Here is a 16934-nt window from a genome sequence, read left to right on the forward strand (position 1 = left end):
TAGATGTACTCTTTGGTTTCTGTTTTATGTAGATTTAGGGCCGTGCAGTATTTAGAGCACTTGCCCTCCTTCTCCATAAAAGAAACAGGTAATTAGGGGTCGATCTTCTAAATTTTATCCCCAAAATATAATTTTAAAGTATTTCATTACTCGAAGCTTTTCAACACAGTCCTCTCTGGTGACATCTGGTGGCCAAAAATATGAAGAGCAGCTTGAATCCACAAAATAAAACCAACTGCTTCATAATGATTGCCCACTCTACAGAGTGGAATTCTGTCTGATATTGGGCCGCCGTTGTGTTGCTTTGAACGTGTATTTTTGGGGGGTTAAAAAAATGTGTTTTATTTGTTTAATAAACTCTTCTTGTTTAAACATGCACCATGGTGTGGTCTTCCTTTGCTTGTGACTTCTTGATGTTGGTAAATAGAATAATTGAAAAATACCACATTACATATAATAAATACATATAATAATGTACAACACATTATGGAGTAGGCTTCTGCTCTGAGGTCTTGCCTCCATGCACTTATGCAATTAACCGCTAGACAGGTATATTTATAAATAATATTACATTAGGGAAATATTCCCAGACATATTTTTGACCTGGGGGGTAGAACTGATTGTGAACTGGAAAGAGAACATGCTTATGAACTTGCAAATTAAAAACATGATGCATTTAAAATAACCCTTTTTCATTTTTATTTAAGAAGAGAACTTGTTCTAGTGTGCGATGGCCGAACCTGTTCCTTTTCGTGGAGATAATTTCTCCTGCCTTAAGGAAAATCCCTTCACATGGCCCAGAGGAGGCTGCAGTGCAGAGAAACTGGTAGAGATGCAGTTATACAGTCTACCTGGGCCCCACCAACTATCAGCCAAAGAGAATAAATAGATTCAATTGCTGCACATTTGGCAGACTAACATTTTCAGATTAATTAAACAATAAAATATATATTTTTACAACATTACATGTAAAGAATCAAGTGGAAGTTTTTCTAAAGTTATTTAATGATATTTATATTATGGAAACAGATTATTGACATTTTTCCTTTTTCCTGTTTTCAGATATAATAAACACGCACAAACAAAAGCAAAGGGCCAGAACACAAAGCTGGAAAACCCACCCGATTGACAAAAATCAACTCAAAATTCTCCCACACAACAGAACCTCCTCGATTCCTCGCTGGCTCCAAATCTCTCAGTGGAATGATCACTGGTTCGCTATCTGTCACCATCAAAACGCTCCACAAATCCCGCGAATGATTCACCTGCTTATAAACCAGGGAATCAGACACCGAAGCAGTTAGGCTCTAAATGAAGCTTCGGACGTCACCGATCACGTGACTCTGGCCAAACAAATCAAGCTTCGACACAGAGCTTCTGAAGCGTCTGAGCGTCAGCTTCAAGCGGGCCATCACTACCTTACAGTATAAAGTGCATCAATGCAACTAAAGTTGTGATTTGGCAGTATTTGAATAAAATGTAAATGTATTCAGCAGACCTCAGCGATCTAGATGTATGGTTGTAGTAACTCATTCATACTGTCATTATATTAATGCTGCTATCCTGTATATATTGTACATACTACTGTTTGAGTACTTACGATTGTTTTTTTTGTACTTTTTATATTTTACATTTATATTTATTATTGAAACTTGCACCAAGGGAGTGGCACTCCAATTTCGTTGTACTCTGTACAATGACAATAAAGGCTATTCTATTCTATTCTATTCTATTCTATTCTGATGTCATTGGGTGAGAACATGGATTGTCATTTTCAAAGGTGATAGTTTCAGGTTAACAAAGAAATAAAATTAATCCACAAATTTGTTCAGAAACTTTAACACATACCAACCCTTCTGAAAGCAGCTGGCTTCCTTTTGTCCTCAGGTGTGTGTTTGGAAAGGCCCGAGACTGGGGGTAACAAGACCTTGATTATACTTCCCTAACCTTTCCCTTCAGTTTGCTCCAGGAGCTCCTTTTACTTTCACACATGGTAACGAGAAGACAACTAGGTGAATATTGCTAATGTCTAAATTAACATCCACTCACAGTAAACTAAAAACATTTAGGTTTATAAGATAAATAAATATAAGTTGTTAACAGTTCTAAGGTTTTATTTCCAACACAGGCTGGCCCGTCCTCCTCTGTTTCTTCACCTTCAGCATAAACTGTCACCTAAATATTACTCTGTAAACTCAGTAAAGGCTCCTTAAACAATAGTTTGTGCTGTTTCGTTTAGCGTACAACATTAATCACTCAAACTGTTAAAATATAGGTTAAGCATCATAAATATAATTAAAATCACCCCCAGCTGCAACATTAAAGACTCAATAATTCCGATTAAATATGACATGTATGATTCTCCATAATGAGTACATATGAGTTAAATACATTGTCAAGTGTTTAAACATGTAGAAATTCATTTGTTATTTTAGAGCAGTCAAACCAAATTATTGCACGTTGATAGAATAAAATAAAAGACGATTGCTTCATATTTGAATCTGAAAGGATTTTTGAGTCTATCGCATGAATTGCTTTGTACGGGGAAATGTAGTGGAACAAAGCTAATTTGTTTTAAATCTACATTTGCACTTTTCTAATTAAGTCTCTTTTGTTCTTGCTCTGCATCACCCGGCCTCATTCACAACACATAACAGCCCAAACACGTGCATAACCAAGGAGCTGCCGATCACTGAGATGAGCAGCTACTGGGTCACTTTAGCTCCACCTGATGGACATGCAGGGTGTAGCGTCGCATCTGTGGAGCAAAATAAGTGGGAAATCTCAATGTAAATCAATCTGACTGTAATCCTGACATTCTTAATTTTTCACAGAAGTACATGTTTGTGAAAAACAGGCACACACCGAGAGAAGCACTTCAGCTGACTTTAGAGCAGGCTGATCCATCCAGGCCACTAGAATTCACTTGAAATTCCTGGAAATTTACCCTTAAAGTTCAAACCAATGACAAGAAAACTTCAGTGATTACAAATATTTTAATAGCATAACTCAATAATCAGACAAGTCAAAGTTGTGACTCTCAGACATGAAATTATATTCATGGATCAAGAAGAAGAAGAAGAGGCCACGATTCCAGGGGTGAGCCAGGGAGCCACAGGGAAACATCGGTGCATTAACTAAGCTGTTTAGTCCTTTTGGAGAAACACAGCTCCCCATGGATGCCAACCAGGCACCGCTTGTCCTCATCAGCAGCTCTGGCATCGTGGAGCTAACCTGTTCACATTTAACAGTGGACAGTGATTGAAAATGATCACCCCTCAGATACTAATGTGGGCATCAGAAAACAACTTCCTGTTTGGTTTTCAGTTGAAAAGTCACCGACTACCTTCCAGAAACGGTTTTATCCCACTATGAGTGCAATAACACAACGACCTAGTCTTAACCTCAGCAGCCTAATGGCCATTTTAGCCACTTGGGGAAAAGTAGAACTGATTTCAAATCCACAACAGTTTAAACATAATACATGTAAAATAAAGATGCACTCATTGTCCCTCTGCAGGACCTTCAGTGATGTTGCTGTCTCAAGCTTTATTGAGACTGACCAACCCCGAGCTCGTGTTTAAAGTCTGAAAGTCTGCATTACAAACTGGAATTGACTGTTTTACAGGGAAAGTTGCACATTAACGGCACACCGCCATCTTTCTTCTGTTTTGAACAGCTGGGTCACAACTTCTGCCTCAAAGTGAGCTTTTATTTTTTGCTAATGTGCTCTAACATGACTGACTGCTGCTTCACTCTAGGAGCATGTTTGGCTCGTCTCTTTGCTATGACTCTGTTCTTGTGTAAGCCAATCGGGACGGGGCAACATTTAGCAGTGTTTCTTTCACACCCAATGGGATCAGTCCTGATAACGTTTGATGTCAGTTTCTGATTCGGAGGCTGTGGACTGAACAGTCACCTGCACGTTTGCACTGCAGAGTAAAACACTGGTCAGATTGAAGCTGCTGCAACAGCTTGAGTACTCCTCATCAGAACTGACGGAACCGTTCTGTTCTCTTTGGGTCACCTCTACCTTCGCCCACCCAGCAACTGTAAGACTAACTCCTCATCCTCTGCCAAAGAGAGACCAGTGTCCAGAGCTGTGTGCTCATCATCTTCATCGCTCACTTTCCTCCTCTTTCCTGCTGTATGCTTCTCATCCTCCTCTTCGCTGTCCTCCTCCTCTTCCTCTTCACTGCTGTGCTGCCGTTTAGACGACCCCATTTCCATCTCATCCTCCTCATCCTCTGACGACGAAGAAGACGACGAGTGCACTTTGTCGGGATCTGGCAGGGCACTGGGGTCAAACTCGTCTTCGCTGTCATTGGCCAGGTAGGCCACGACCTCGTCCTCCTCGTCCTGGTCCCGCTTGCTTGCCTCCTTCCTGGCAGCCCTCTCCTTCAGCCGCTTCTCTCGGTGTTTGGCTTTCACCTTGCGGCTGTACTCCTGCTTATCAAACTCTTGATCTTCCCGCTTCAGCCTCTCCCGAGCCTTTTCCACATTGATTCCCGAAACGTCCTCCTCTTCTTCCTCCCCCTCATCCTCAGCAGTCACTGCTTGCTGGACTGGTGGCCAAAGCTGCACAGCTTCACCTTCTTCATTGAAAGTCACTTTGGTGTTTACCTGAAACTTTCTCTTGAGGATCTTTTTAGCTTCTTTGTACTTTGTCTCTTTCTCAGTTTTCTTTTCTGGGTCATTTTCAGGATCCTCTGGACTCTGCTGATCCTCCGTCAGATTAAAGACATCCTTTCGTTTGACTGTCAACAGGTCCAAGTCTCGTAGATCATCATCATCATCATCATCATCACCGTCACCTGCACTCAGGGTTAATGTCTTGGACATATCCAAACCTCCTTCATCACCACCGTCCTCATCCTCACTGGACTCGTCTGACTCTGAGTTTTGCTGTTCCTCACGAGAAACCTCGCCTTTCAGCTGGGCCTTAAATCTCCTCAGCTCTTCTTCTTCCTCAGACTCCTCCTCCTGCACTTCTTTCTCTACTTTCTGTGCCTGAGCTTTACTTAGGAACCGAACCCTTGGGGCCACAGCGAGGCCGAGGGACAAAGCGTACTCGTGAAGCTTGATCTTAAAGGCATCAAACACCTCTTTGTTCTTCATGAGGTACACCGAGCGCAGGTAGGAAACAAAACACCTCTGGGCTCGCTCCTTCTGCTCCTTCTCCTGAGCGAGGAAGGCCTCCAGCTTCTGCTGCACGTTCTGCAGTTTGTCTGGGTTCACCTGGAAGTAGCCAAACAATTAAGTTAATCAGATCTTATGTAATGTTTTGTGACTACACTTAAATCTGCCTGTTTGAAACCACATATAAATATATATTAAATAAATGAACTATAATAAATATATTCTGAGGAGGTTTCTAAGACTAGTACAGCTCTGGGTGACGAGATGTGTGGACATAAAGGTTTTTAATTATTATTTTGCAATATTTGAAATATAAGTACCACATTAAGCTGTATCAGCAGTATTGGGTTTAGCATAATCATATTATATCTGCCTGTACTTGTTCCTAAATTTGAGTTGCTGTCACCACTGCGAGTCTTTTCACCAACTTTTCTGTCAGATTTGTAGTGATACTTAAAAAGTTATTTGACGTGTGCACACCTCGTTAGGACGGCAGTTTGTGCAGATATTAACAGTGTTATACTAACGTGTAATTCCTGGGGAGTAATGCAAAGTACTGTACCGAGGGTTTGAAATATCTCCTTCTAAATGGAGTAAAAACATCAAACAGTTATTTTACTGTTTTACATAAACCTACTGAACAGTGTGTGTGTGTGTGTGTGTGTGTGTGTGTGTGTGTGTGTGTGTGATGGGTAGATGATGTCTCACTTGTATCTTGTTGATGGGAACTTTCTTCTCCTCCAGCTGCTTCACCATGCCTTTCTCCTCCGATGGCAGCAGCAGCAGCAGGGCCTCTCCACCCTCCTTGTACCTGGCCGTCCGGCCCACCCTGTGGATGTATGTGTCGGCGTCCTCTGGACAGTCAAACTGCAGCACCCAGTGGATGGCAGGGAAGTCCAGGCCTCTGGCAGCTATGTCGGTGGCAAAAAGCACAGCGTTTTGCTTCTTGAGGAAGTCGTTGTACACCTCCACCCTCTTCATTTGCTGCTGTTTTCCATGCAGCGCCAGGATGGGCATGCCTGGCCGGAGACGGCAGAAAGCTCGGAACAGGTACTGCACCTCCTTGCAGCAGGCGAAGAAGACTATGATCTTCTTCTTTAGGTGGCTCCTAATGAATGAGTAGAGCATGTTGACCTTCTGGTGGAGCTCACACACGATGTAGTTCTGCTCCAGCGTGGCTGGCGTGCTGAACTTGGCTTTTTCGTGCACCCACACATACTCCGGATCTTTGAGACTGAGCCGGCCCAGGTCTTTGACTGATTTGGTTTGCGTGGCAGAAAACAGCAGAGTCTGTCGGGACTTGGGGAGATTCTCCACGATGGCATTGAGCGTATCTGCAAAGCCCATGTCCAGAATGCGGTCTGCCTCATCCAGGACCAGCATGTGGAGGTCGGACGCGTGGAAGGTGGCCGTTTCATCCATGTGCTGGAGGAGTCGGCCCGGGGTGCAGATGACAATGTTGGTACGGTGAATCCTCTCACACTCGCTTTTCAGGTCTTTTCCGCCGATGATGAGCCCTGCAGAAAACTCGTGGTTCCTGCCCACCTTGCGCAGGACTTCAAAGGTCTGGTAGGCGAGCTCTCGGGTGGGAGAGATGATGAGAGCACCGAGGCCGTCCATGGAGCTCCATTGCTGGCGGTAGAGACACTCCAGGACCGGTATGAGAAAGGCTAAAGTCTTACCGGAGCCAGTTTTAGCCGCACCGAGAACATCTTTCCCCTGCAGAGCGAAGCCGATGGTCTGCCGCTGGATCTCCGTAGGCTGCCGATACTGAGCCTCCTGCAGGCCCAGCAAGGTCTTCTTAGAAATGGGGAAGTCGGAGAACTTGACAACCTCCTTGAGGTTGATTTCTCCATACCTGCTCACCAGCTTATCGATGTACTCTCGTTCTACCTGCCACTCGGGCTTCTTCTTCTGCGCCCTCTCTTGCTTCACTCGTGCTTTGGTCCGGTTGTACTTTTTCTTCCATTTCTCGAAGTTTCTGACGGGGTCGACGCTCGCTTTCATCTTTTGGGGTTTCGGTTTTTTCCCAACAGGATTTGGGCCTTTTTTCTCCATGACTAAAGACGAGAATCGCAGCAAGATCGAGTCAAAAACACACACGCTGGACTCTAGATAAACAGCATGGAGAAGCCTGCTCGCCGTCGCGTGTTGAATGACGTAGTCATCCCGCGACTCAAATCTTTAATTTGGGGAAGCTTTGCCCTGAACTTCATTTGACAGGCAGAACTGCAAAATATTTATTTATGTATTTAAATGTATTCACAGCGCCGTGTAAAGAAAACGGGAGGATAACAAAGACAGAAGTGGGTGCAACGGTCAGTGTTTTGCATAATTCCGCAGTGTTGAATATGTTTACCGTCAAAGGTGGCAGCTGCCTTGGCCAGCTTCAGCCATCCTTCAGAAAACGTGTAAAAACAACAGTTATGGTTGTCATTCTCACAGAGGACATATATTTCAGTGATTTGACTGCTGCAAATCAGAATTCCCACTATATGTTTAAAAAAATCCCCTAACCTTCGCATTTAACCAGGTCCTCACCTTTCGCTATAGAAATATTGTTTGTTGCACAACACATGGAGTTTGCGTGTTTTCCACATATTTTCCTAGGTCCTCCCACAGATATGCGTGATTGACCCTATAGGCTTGAATGGTAGTATATCTCTATGTTAAAGACCCATGACAGTTGGCAGCCTTTCCAGGGTTTACCTTCTCTCTCACTCTATGATATCTTGTTACCCTTCAGCCCACCAGCTACCCTGAACTGGACAAGTGGAAGAAAGTGGATGGACAGAAAGATAGCCCAATTTAAAATCAAAATGTTTAATAAAGCAGGGTATGGTGTAGGGTAGGTCTGCCTTGGGACCGTAGTTGCTGTTGTATGGGTGTGCAGTGGTTCTTGGTGTCACAATTACATGAACTTATTATGTCAGTGTTTGTGTCACTGAAGTAGCATCAAAACTCTGAGTCTTCACAACAGGACCTCACCTGAGTGCATCACAGTGACTCTGTGGTTTAGCCCTGTGGCAGACTGGCAACCTGTACAGGGTGTATTCTGCCACTTGCCCTGTGGGATCTGGGATAATGTTCAATGTTCACAGCTAGAGTGGAAAAAACAACTCAAAGAGTGCGAGAAGCAGAAAATATTGTCTTCAATCCATCATTTGTTTTCAACAGACATGATATACAACAGACCTAACGAGCACTAACAGTCTGCTTCTCTATTCACATTTCAAAAACTCCTTCAAAAACTTTTTTGCGTATAAGTATCAACTGCTTTTTATTCAGCTTTCACATCCATCTTATCTACCTCCAATTATTCATAAAGAGCATGCCACAGGCAAAATATGGCAGCAGTAACAGTTCCGCTATAATTTCTTTATTAAAATCATGAAAATCAATTCTGTAATGCAAAACTGTGTCAGAGAAAATCTAAGAATGATGTTATTGCTGGAGATAGTCCTCGTTTATAAAGTTTGTAAAATGCCCCATTAGTGCTGTGCCATACTGCAGATTTTATTTGGTATCACTCTGATACCAAGTAAAACCAGGGCCAGTATTGCTGATACCAGTACAGATAGTGGTACTTTGAACTTATAAAGGCAGCTCGTGTTGTGGAGAACAGTTTGTGAGCTTTTTATGTATTTTCAAACTTCTATGAAGACCTGCAATGTAAATGTGCTTGTCTTTAAAGGACTTTGTGTTTGTAGCCTGTAGCACATTTATAAGACAGAAGTCTTATAAATGTGCTACAGGCTACAAACAGCATAGACCTGAGAGTCAAAAAAACATCATATGTCACTGTGCATGTTTGATGTTTATTTTTTTAATTTCTAAAAAATAATTCATTTAACACATGTAAATATTTATATGTATAAATCTTATCACTCTTTCTAGTATTGATCCGATACCAACACCAGCATCGACACTGTCGTTTCGACCCGGTCACCTGTAGGTCCCGCTACAGCCCAGCAGGTGGCGGTAAGACCGCAGAGTTTGGACGTCAACTGCGCGAAAACAAGAAGACGAAGAAGACCATGTCGACGCTGGTACCGCTCTACAAGCACCTGATCAGAAGAGAAGACAGATGATAAACAAGTACTAATACAGACCACTTTGCACAACACAGAGTGGATATCCGTCGGCCGAGCCTCGCCGACACCCTGCAGCTCTTATGCTAAACACGGCATGGCAGAGAGACCGGACAATGAGGTAACAGTCAGGGTAGCACTGGTTAGTAAAACATGCCACATTTTAACTTCGTGCTCTTAACACCCAGAAGTCGTTAAAGTCCCTTTTAAAGTGAAGCATGAATTTAAATAATCCACAACAGAGAGGCAGAGCTGTTACGTGACGTCTGCAGACGAGGAGAAACTTGTGATAGCTGCACAGCTACACGACTACAGGAAGCTAGCAGCAACTGACAAACTGGAAGTAAACACGAGTCACATTAGTCAGAAGGTTTAAGTTAATTTTGCTGAGTTTCTGGCCTGTTAGCAACTCGGCGATACGTGCCTGCAGATTACAGAGCCAAATAAAACTTTCCTTCAGCATTAAAATAGGCAAAAGGGTTAAAGCTCCGCGTGTGTTCGTTAGGAAACAGAGCTAAAAACATTTAGCCCACATTATGTAGTTACAATAAATACAAATGCAGTTTTATGAAGTGAAATTTTAACATGAAAGTCCAGTATCTCAAAATACCAGCTAGCTAAAAGATTGACTATTATATGTTATTTAAAGGCAAGCTGTACATTTGTACTGTTGGACTCTGCAGGAGGAAAGGTGGAGAAGAGCCTGCAGGCAGAGTGCAGCGGGTGGGGACGAGTGTCACGGGTGATTTTTGACAGATGGATAGCAGCAAGAGATAAAGGGAAGATTCCTAAGATGTTAGTTAGACCTGCTATTATGCACTGACAGAAAGACGTGAGGCCGACCTGGAGGTGGCAGAGCTGAAGATGCTACTGAAGATTTTTGTTGGGAGCGACCAGAATGGACACAGAATGGACACAGGGACAGCTCATGAGTGGTTTGGAGTAAAGTTAATGAGGCAGAGCTGAGATGGTGCAGAGGAGGGAGAGTGCGTGTGGAAGGATGTTGAAGATGGAGCTGCCAGGCAGGAGGAAAACCAGAGATGATTCATTGACGTAGTGAAGGAGGATATGCAGAGGACTGGTGTGACTGAAGACGATGCTGTTGAATTATATCCATCCATCCGCTTCCGCTTATCCTTTTCAGGGTCGCGGGGGGGCTGGAGCCTATCCCAGCTGTCATAGGGCGAGAGGCGGGGTACACCCTGGACAGGTCGCCAGTCTGTCGCAGGGCCAACACACAGGGACAGACAACCATTCGCACTCACATTCACTCCTAGTGGCAATTTGGATTATCCAATTAACCTATCCCCACAATGTGTTGAATTACAATTACTTCTTATTTTATTTGTATATAAGTAATGTGGAAGCTACAGCTAATGTTGATCAATATACTGCTGAGTGTTGTAATCTATAACTATGTGTAATGATGCACAAATATGTAGGCTAACATTGTTATTCTTAGATATGGACCCTGCTGTCTGCCAGTCACACTTACTCTGGCCTATGTTTAGCTGTTACATCAGTTTAGCATTGGCAAAATGTTGAATTGTGGTGTAATAAAAACCTGAAGCAGAACAAAAGAACATCAGCACAAAACGTGGTATCAGCCAGATGGTGTTTTAAACAAAGGTAATGATTTCAAACTTGGTGAAGCTTTTATTTGGATCATTTAGATGATAATACTAAAGATTTTACGGTACATTGAAGCACAACAAAACTGATGAAAATGATGCACAACAGCCAGCAAAGCAAATAGGAAAAATGACATATCAAATTAAATGCAAAATTAAAATATAGTTATTAATGATTAAAAATGAGAGTCGGTGCTGTTCACAGAATCACACCTGTTAACAATTAACGCTAAAACTGAAAAGGTGAGTTTTTAGTTTCGATTTGAAATCTGTTGCTCTGGAGTTTCTGCGCTGGGACCTCTGAAACATGGAGTGAAAGTTGTGACCCTACTGCTCTCCTGAACTGTGATCTTGGTAAATACTTTCATATTACCTTTATAGCCACTCTTGCTAGTTTAAATAGAATAGATCACATAGATCTGTTCTACATGGACATGCTTATATTAGAAAATATGGTCTTTATTATTCCTGAATAATGCTGCCATCCAGTGGGGTTGGGCATCCTCAAACCCTCTCTCGCTCATACAGATGTGTGAACATCCCACATTTATGATTGTGCATGTTGTTGTTAAGGTGGAGGAGGCTGACCACATCTACCTGCTCATGAAAGAGGACTACCGGATCTCTAGGAATGTGCGACTGGCGTGGTTTCTTAGTAAACTTAACCAAATCATCTATCCGGCTTCAAAGCCTGAAGTGGTGAGTTTCCTCTCCTGTTCTCATGATGGCCCAGCAGCACCAAGATCAAGACTGGCACCCTTCTATTATTATCCTTGTATATGCCACCGATGATTAGATGGTGGCTGCACTGTGACAAATTAAAGGAAAAATAGAGAGCTATTTTAACATTGTAACTGCTGTTCTGATTGGTCTCTAAAAGCTACTGCAGATCATATTTCCTCCCACTTCCTGTTGTAGCTGCACTCTGAAAATGAACTGGACCTGCTTAGCATCTTACCTAAAGGATGGCAGCCAGATATCTCCCCAACTTCACACCCATGCATACTGATGCCTTCCACCCGGGCCACCTTCCTGGCCCGGAGGTACCGCTTCATCATCGAGCTGGACCTGAGTCCCTCCACAGGGATTGTGGTAAGTCTTAAATGCACTGTCTCCTGAATGAGTTCAAACAATAATAAAAAGTGCTTAGTGCAAGAATAGATGTAATATTTAAGTTTGTTATGATTATTTGCTGTGTAAATTATTCATAGTGGACAATCCATTTGTCTGCTTGTCTTATATCAAGTACATCACGTCTCTTTCTGGCTCCTTAGTGTCTCAGTGTGTTTCCATTTGTAGTCAAGAAGGCTTTTAATTTATTCAGACGCTGTTAGAAGAGCAAAAAATATTAAAATTTTGTGAATGAATTTTGCAAATGGTAAATATTTGATCACTTAAAGTGCTTTTTCTTACTCCAGCTGCCTCTTTATTTAACATTGGGGACAACCCAGGGTTCAGTATGTTGCTCAAGGATACTGCAGATGAGCCGCTCTGCCTTCTGAGCTCACAATCATTTGCTGCTCTGACTCGCAGACGAAGCACCTCATTAAGATTTAGATTGTTCACTTTTAGTTGGTTGAATGTGAATCGTGCTCGAGCTGTTGCTCAGTGGGATGTTGCTACTCAGTACTGAAACCTCTCACAGAAAACTGGATGCATGGCCATCCATGCATGTGAAGCAGCACTGCATGGTGATCCAATGAACTCTTACCAAGTGCAATCACAAGGATAGAATTAAAGTCTGAAAGCACAGAACTGAGAGTGTTGTTGTGCTGCTGAATGTGTTCCTCAGTCTTCACATTTGACCCTTTTTATATGAGACAGCACAGAGTATTCTGTAAATGCACACGCTGCACTGTTGAACCATATCGTTGCATAAGAGAAGGACCTCATGCAGTTCAGAGGTTTCAGGTCCGCTTCTCTCAGCATGTCTGGTAGCATATGGACAACGGATGGACTTATTTGCTTCTTTGTTAGCATGAAGCCCATATCTGGAAAACTGTTAAGCAGTTACCTACAGATAAGAGATATCCTTGTATGGTGTAAAATAAGAACTTATTTTTAAGTGCCTTAAACCTGCATGACTTCAAATTGGAACCTCGGGTTGCAAAAAGTATTAATTCCTTTAAATTACAACCTCAGTAAGAGATTTTTCATAAATTTATGTAGTTTATAAATTCACCTAATGTTAAAGGTCCCTATTCCCATGTTGACGTCCAACATAACAGTTTGTCAAATCAAAGTTGCAGACCTGTCTGCTGTGGTGAACCCTGCTGATTAAGAGAGCAGCTAGAAGAAGCTTTAGGGCCGTGTGTGTTCTCTTTGGGGATTGTGGCTTCATCCAACAGTCCAAAGACATGCGTAGGGTTAAATTAAATGGGTTGAATGTAAGTGTGAATGGTGGTCTGTCTCTATATGTTAGTCCTGCGACAGACTGGCAACCTGTGCAGGGTCATGACAGCTAGGATAGCCTCCAACATCCACTACTCTCAGCTGGATAAGCAAGTGAGTAAGTAAGTAGATGGATGGATCTTCTAGAGCCAGAAAGCTGAATAAAGGAGGGTTTGCTTTAGTGTGGGCGTGGCTTGTGACTGAAGTTGTATGTGGGCGTGGCTTGTGACTGAAGTTGTATGAGTGCCATGTTTCTTTGTTTCACAGCTACATCAGTGCTGTTTGTTACGTCAGCAGTTTGCTAAAGTAGTGCCAACACAGATGTTCCAGTCTTCACAGCACAATGTCATCTAACATGTGAGTGACATCACAGTGATGTCACTCACATGTTGCCTTTAAAAAACAGTTAAGATAAGGCCTTCCTGCAAAGCCTCATCCTGAACTTCCACATCAGCCTGATGTTAATGTTAAAACTGTTATTCTCAGTGTGGTGAAAATCCATCAGACCGGCTCTTCAGTCTGCACAGCAGAGCTTCTGTGGACAGAGCACCGCTGGTTGAGTCAGCTCCACTAGTAACACACTTTAATTCAAGTTTAATGTTTTTTTGACGTAGACCTGGGCTCTCACAGTGGCTCCATTGATGCATGTAAAGAACATGTGTTCAGTTCAATATAAAACCTCGGCCTAAACTGGGCAGGTATGAATGTCATAGACTGAGGGAAACAGCTCACACTGAGTCCTGCCTCTGGTGTACAATATGCCAGATCATTTGGTGTCTCTGTGTTACACGTTGGTTTTGTGTCCTGCAGGATGACAGCACAGGCGAGATGATCTTTGATGAGGTCTTCCACGCCTTGTCAAGGTGTCTGGCTGGTCTGGTTCAACCATTCAGAGTCCCTGGAACAGATCGATTTTTCAAGCCTAAGATCTTCATCACCATCCTTGCATATTCCTCCATCATTGGCCTCCCTTCACATCAGGTAATGACAGTAATTTACTTTAGTCATAAAAATTAATGAAACAAATGTCTTCAAGAGTAACTTAACGTCAAGAAAAGCAGAGTTTCTCTCTCCAGCACGTGTTTATTGCCCAGCCCACATTGGTGTGGAGTGCTTCACGCTTACTTTAATCTCTGTCTTTACTATGTTTGACTACATTTCAGCCACCAAAGCACACGTTGGGTTAGTTTCTGTGGGAGATGTTAGGCTGCTGTAGATGTTTGTGCAGTTCTCTGACGGTCTTTAATCTTTTGTTCCCTGCAGGTTTTGGTCCAAGGATGCCAGCTTGATAAAACAGACCTGGATGAGTTCTTGCATCGCATCTACCAGCAGCTCAGAGCGTTGGAGAGTAGCATCGCAGAAGTCCTGCATCAGCAGCACGAACAGGCAAGTGCACACTAGCAGAAATGACCCTGTGCTAGCAAGAATGCTGTAACTATTAGAGAAACACTGCAAGTGTAAAAGCTCTCACCAGCACCCTGTAAAGCTCCACCGTGCCTTACAAGCAAAAATAAAACAACATCCTACTTTATCAGACTAGATTAGCATCGCTCTTCAGGTTGACCCCGAACATCCTCTCCACGATTGGCTTTCAACCACAAGCACCTGTTGTATCCATGGCTACCAAAAACAGCATGGGTGTGATACTTTAGCCAACTGCGGCAGGTTTGTTACGCCCTGTGATTCACTCGTGCCCCGTTTGTAGCAGGTCATTGTTGTTAAGAAAAAGATCTCCTGTCAAAGATCTTTATTGAGTGGTTCGTTTTGGGAAGAAGGGCCAGACTTTAAACAGCTATGTCTGAGTCTTTTTGTGGGTCGACTGATTATGCAGGTCAGTAAAATATCGTCTCTCATCACACGGCTGATGATCCCAGGGGAGCGAGTAGCTGATATCCTGATATGTTAACAAACACACAATTCTCTGCTGACATGATTCACTGTTATTTGCTAGAAAACAAACAGGGGCAGACTTTGCACTGCATTCAGTGCGTCACCTTGTCCACCTATGAAAGCACATGTTGTAACTGCCCTCAGCAAAGTGAACTAAAAGCTCCTCCACCTGGGGGCAGCTTGTGAGTCTACATCAAAGCGTGTCACAGTTTAATGCTGCTTTATAAAGAATGAGTGTGGCATTAAATCCTGCCTTCTATGTTGTGCATTAAATGTGTCCTAACACATTTATATTTCCTTTGCTTCTTAGTGCGTGGAGCCGTCACAGAACTCAAGTGACCAGAGCAGCGGCTTGGACGAGCACCCCCACCGGACGCAAAGTGTTTCCATGGTGTCAGCTGAAATGGGGCTGGTCAGCATGGTACGCCAGGGCATCCTGGCCCTTCAGCTGCTGCCTCCCAACTCCAGTGCAGGTTGGTGAAGTTACACTTCAAGTATCAGAGGTGTTATTTAGCAGTTTCTCTTTCGTTGTCGTGCCTTATTTAAAAAACGTCTCTTCTAAGAACAAATCTGTTTTTATGCAGATGATTTTGCACTTGACATCCACAGATCAAGAGAACTGTTTCCTCAGAGCCCAAAAGGTTGATTCTGTTCATCTGGACGTTTTCAGTGGGGGAGGAGTTTCGTCACTAATCTCAGCTGACTGCAGGTTTCAACCTTATAAACAGCACATTTCTGTGAAAAGGGAACGACCACCTCTGAAGCAGAGGGTGCATCTGTCTCCATCTTACATGCTGTGATTGCAGCCGTTCCCCACCTCTCTGTGAATGGGACTCATGGACATTGATCAGTGGTCTTTGATCAGTGCTGATGAGGATTTGCATAATTATGATGAAGGTGACCTCCCAGCCCATTGTTCCTTCACTGGGCTGTTTCAGTCATTATGCAAATGTCCTGTTTATAAGATTGAAACCTGCAGTCAGCTGAGACTGAAGACGTGAAAACGCTGATGAAGAGTATCAGCCTTTTGGGATCTACTTACCTGGATGATTGTTTCCTCAGAAATAACTGTTAACATCTGAAAGCACACAGTACTCCATCAGATATTCCTGATGTTGTTTTCCTGCTGTATGGGTCAACTTATTGATCTGATGTGAACCACTGAAGTCACACATCTTGGACCTTGTCATGGCTTCCTTTATTCTGCAAGCCAAGAAACTGTTGTTTTTATAGAGTTTATGACATGATTGATGGAGGAAGAGTGCACACTCTCAGACAGGTTAAATCACTGATGCACTCAGTTTCTCTTCTGTAAAATGACAGGTGTACTTATGAGAGAAGTAAAAATAGAGAGGTTGAAACGCTGCGTGCATTTGTTTTTTAACGTTAAGTTTCATTGATGAACAAGTAAATGCAGTCACATAAAACACACATAAGCTTCCTGTAACTTTTAAAGGTTTTTAATGAATGGTTTTGTACCACATGACAGTCATTTATGTGACGATCCTGGAGCGATGGATATAAAGTTGCCAGTGCTTTACAAAGAAGAATAAACTTGGAACACCGACTCCTTTCTTTACTTGTCTTTCTGTCAAAGGCATCATTATAATCACGGACGGGGTTACGAGTGTTCCTGATGTGGCCATGTGTGAAACCCTGCTGAACCAGCTCCGGAGTGGAACCATCTCCTGCTCCTTTGTACAAGTAAAGACAAGAATCTAACTCTGTATTCTGAATATACATTTTTGTGTGCAAGAACTGTTATCTAAAGCAGTCGCAACAATCGTTTTCC

The 16934-nt window shown here is 42.9% G+C and overlaps 2 protein-coding genes across 10 annotated transcripts in view; one reads left to right on the plus strand and one right to left on the minus strand.

Moving 5' to 3' along the window:
• Nucleotides 1–1741: 1741 nt before the first annotated feature.
• ddx10 (DEAD (Asp-Glu-Ala-Asp) box polypeptide 10) lies at nucleotides 1742–7313 on the minus strand. The gene is made up of 2 exons (XM_005923480.2): nucleotides 5848–7313; nucleotides 1742–5238 (listed from the first exon to the last, which is right to left on the minus strand). Exons 1-2 carry the CDS (start codon nucleotides 7195–7197, stop codon nucleotides 4030–4032), a joined length of 2559 nt encoding a protein of 852 aa, XP_005923542.1. The 5' UTR covers nucleotides 7198–7313; the 3' UTR covers nucleotides 1742–4029.
• A 1746-nt stretch (nucleotides 7314–9059) lies between these two features.
• szt2 (SZT2 subunit of KICSTOR complex) overlaps nucleotides 9060–16934 on the plus strand; it is a 108832-nt gene continuing 100957 nt past the window's right edge. For 7 of the 9 annotated variants that reach the window (XM_042222111.1, XM_042222131.1, XM_042222117.1 and 4 more), the window contains exons 1-7: nucleotides 9060–9351; nucleotides 11435–11560; nucleotides 11780–11953; nucleotides 14063–14233; nucleotides 14516–14638; nucleotides 15453–15615; nucleotides 16740–16846. In XM_042222111.1, coding sequence (XP_042078045.1) covers nucleotides 9328–9351; nucleotides 11435–11560; nucleotides 11780–11953; nucleotides 14063–14233; nucleotides 14516–14638; nucleotides 15453–15615; nucleotides 16740–16846 — 888 coding nt within the window. In that variant the 5' untranslated portion in view covers nucleotides 9060–9327. The remainder of the gene's footprint in view (nucleotides 9352–11434; nucleotides 11561–11779; nucleotides 11954–14062; nucleotides 14234–14515; nucleotides 14639–15452; nucleotides 15616–16739; nucleotides 16847–16934) is intronic. The other 2 variants (XM_042222124.1, XM_005923470.3) reach the window with 1 other exon arrangement.

This window comes from Haplochromis burtoni, unplaced genomic scaffold (genome assembly GCF_018398535.1).
Source record: "Haplochromis burtoni strain Fernald_Lab_line unplaced genomic scaffold, NCSU_Asbu1 Contig_5, whole genome shotgun sequence".
Classification (NCBI taxonomy): Eukaryota; Metazoa; Chordata; class Actinopteri; order Cichliformes; family Cichlidae; genus Haplochromis; species Haplochromis burtoni.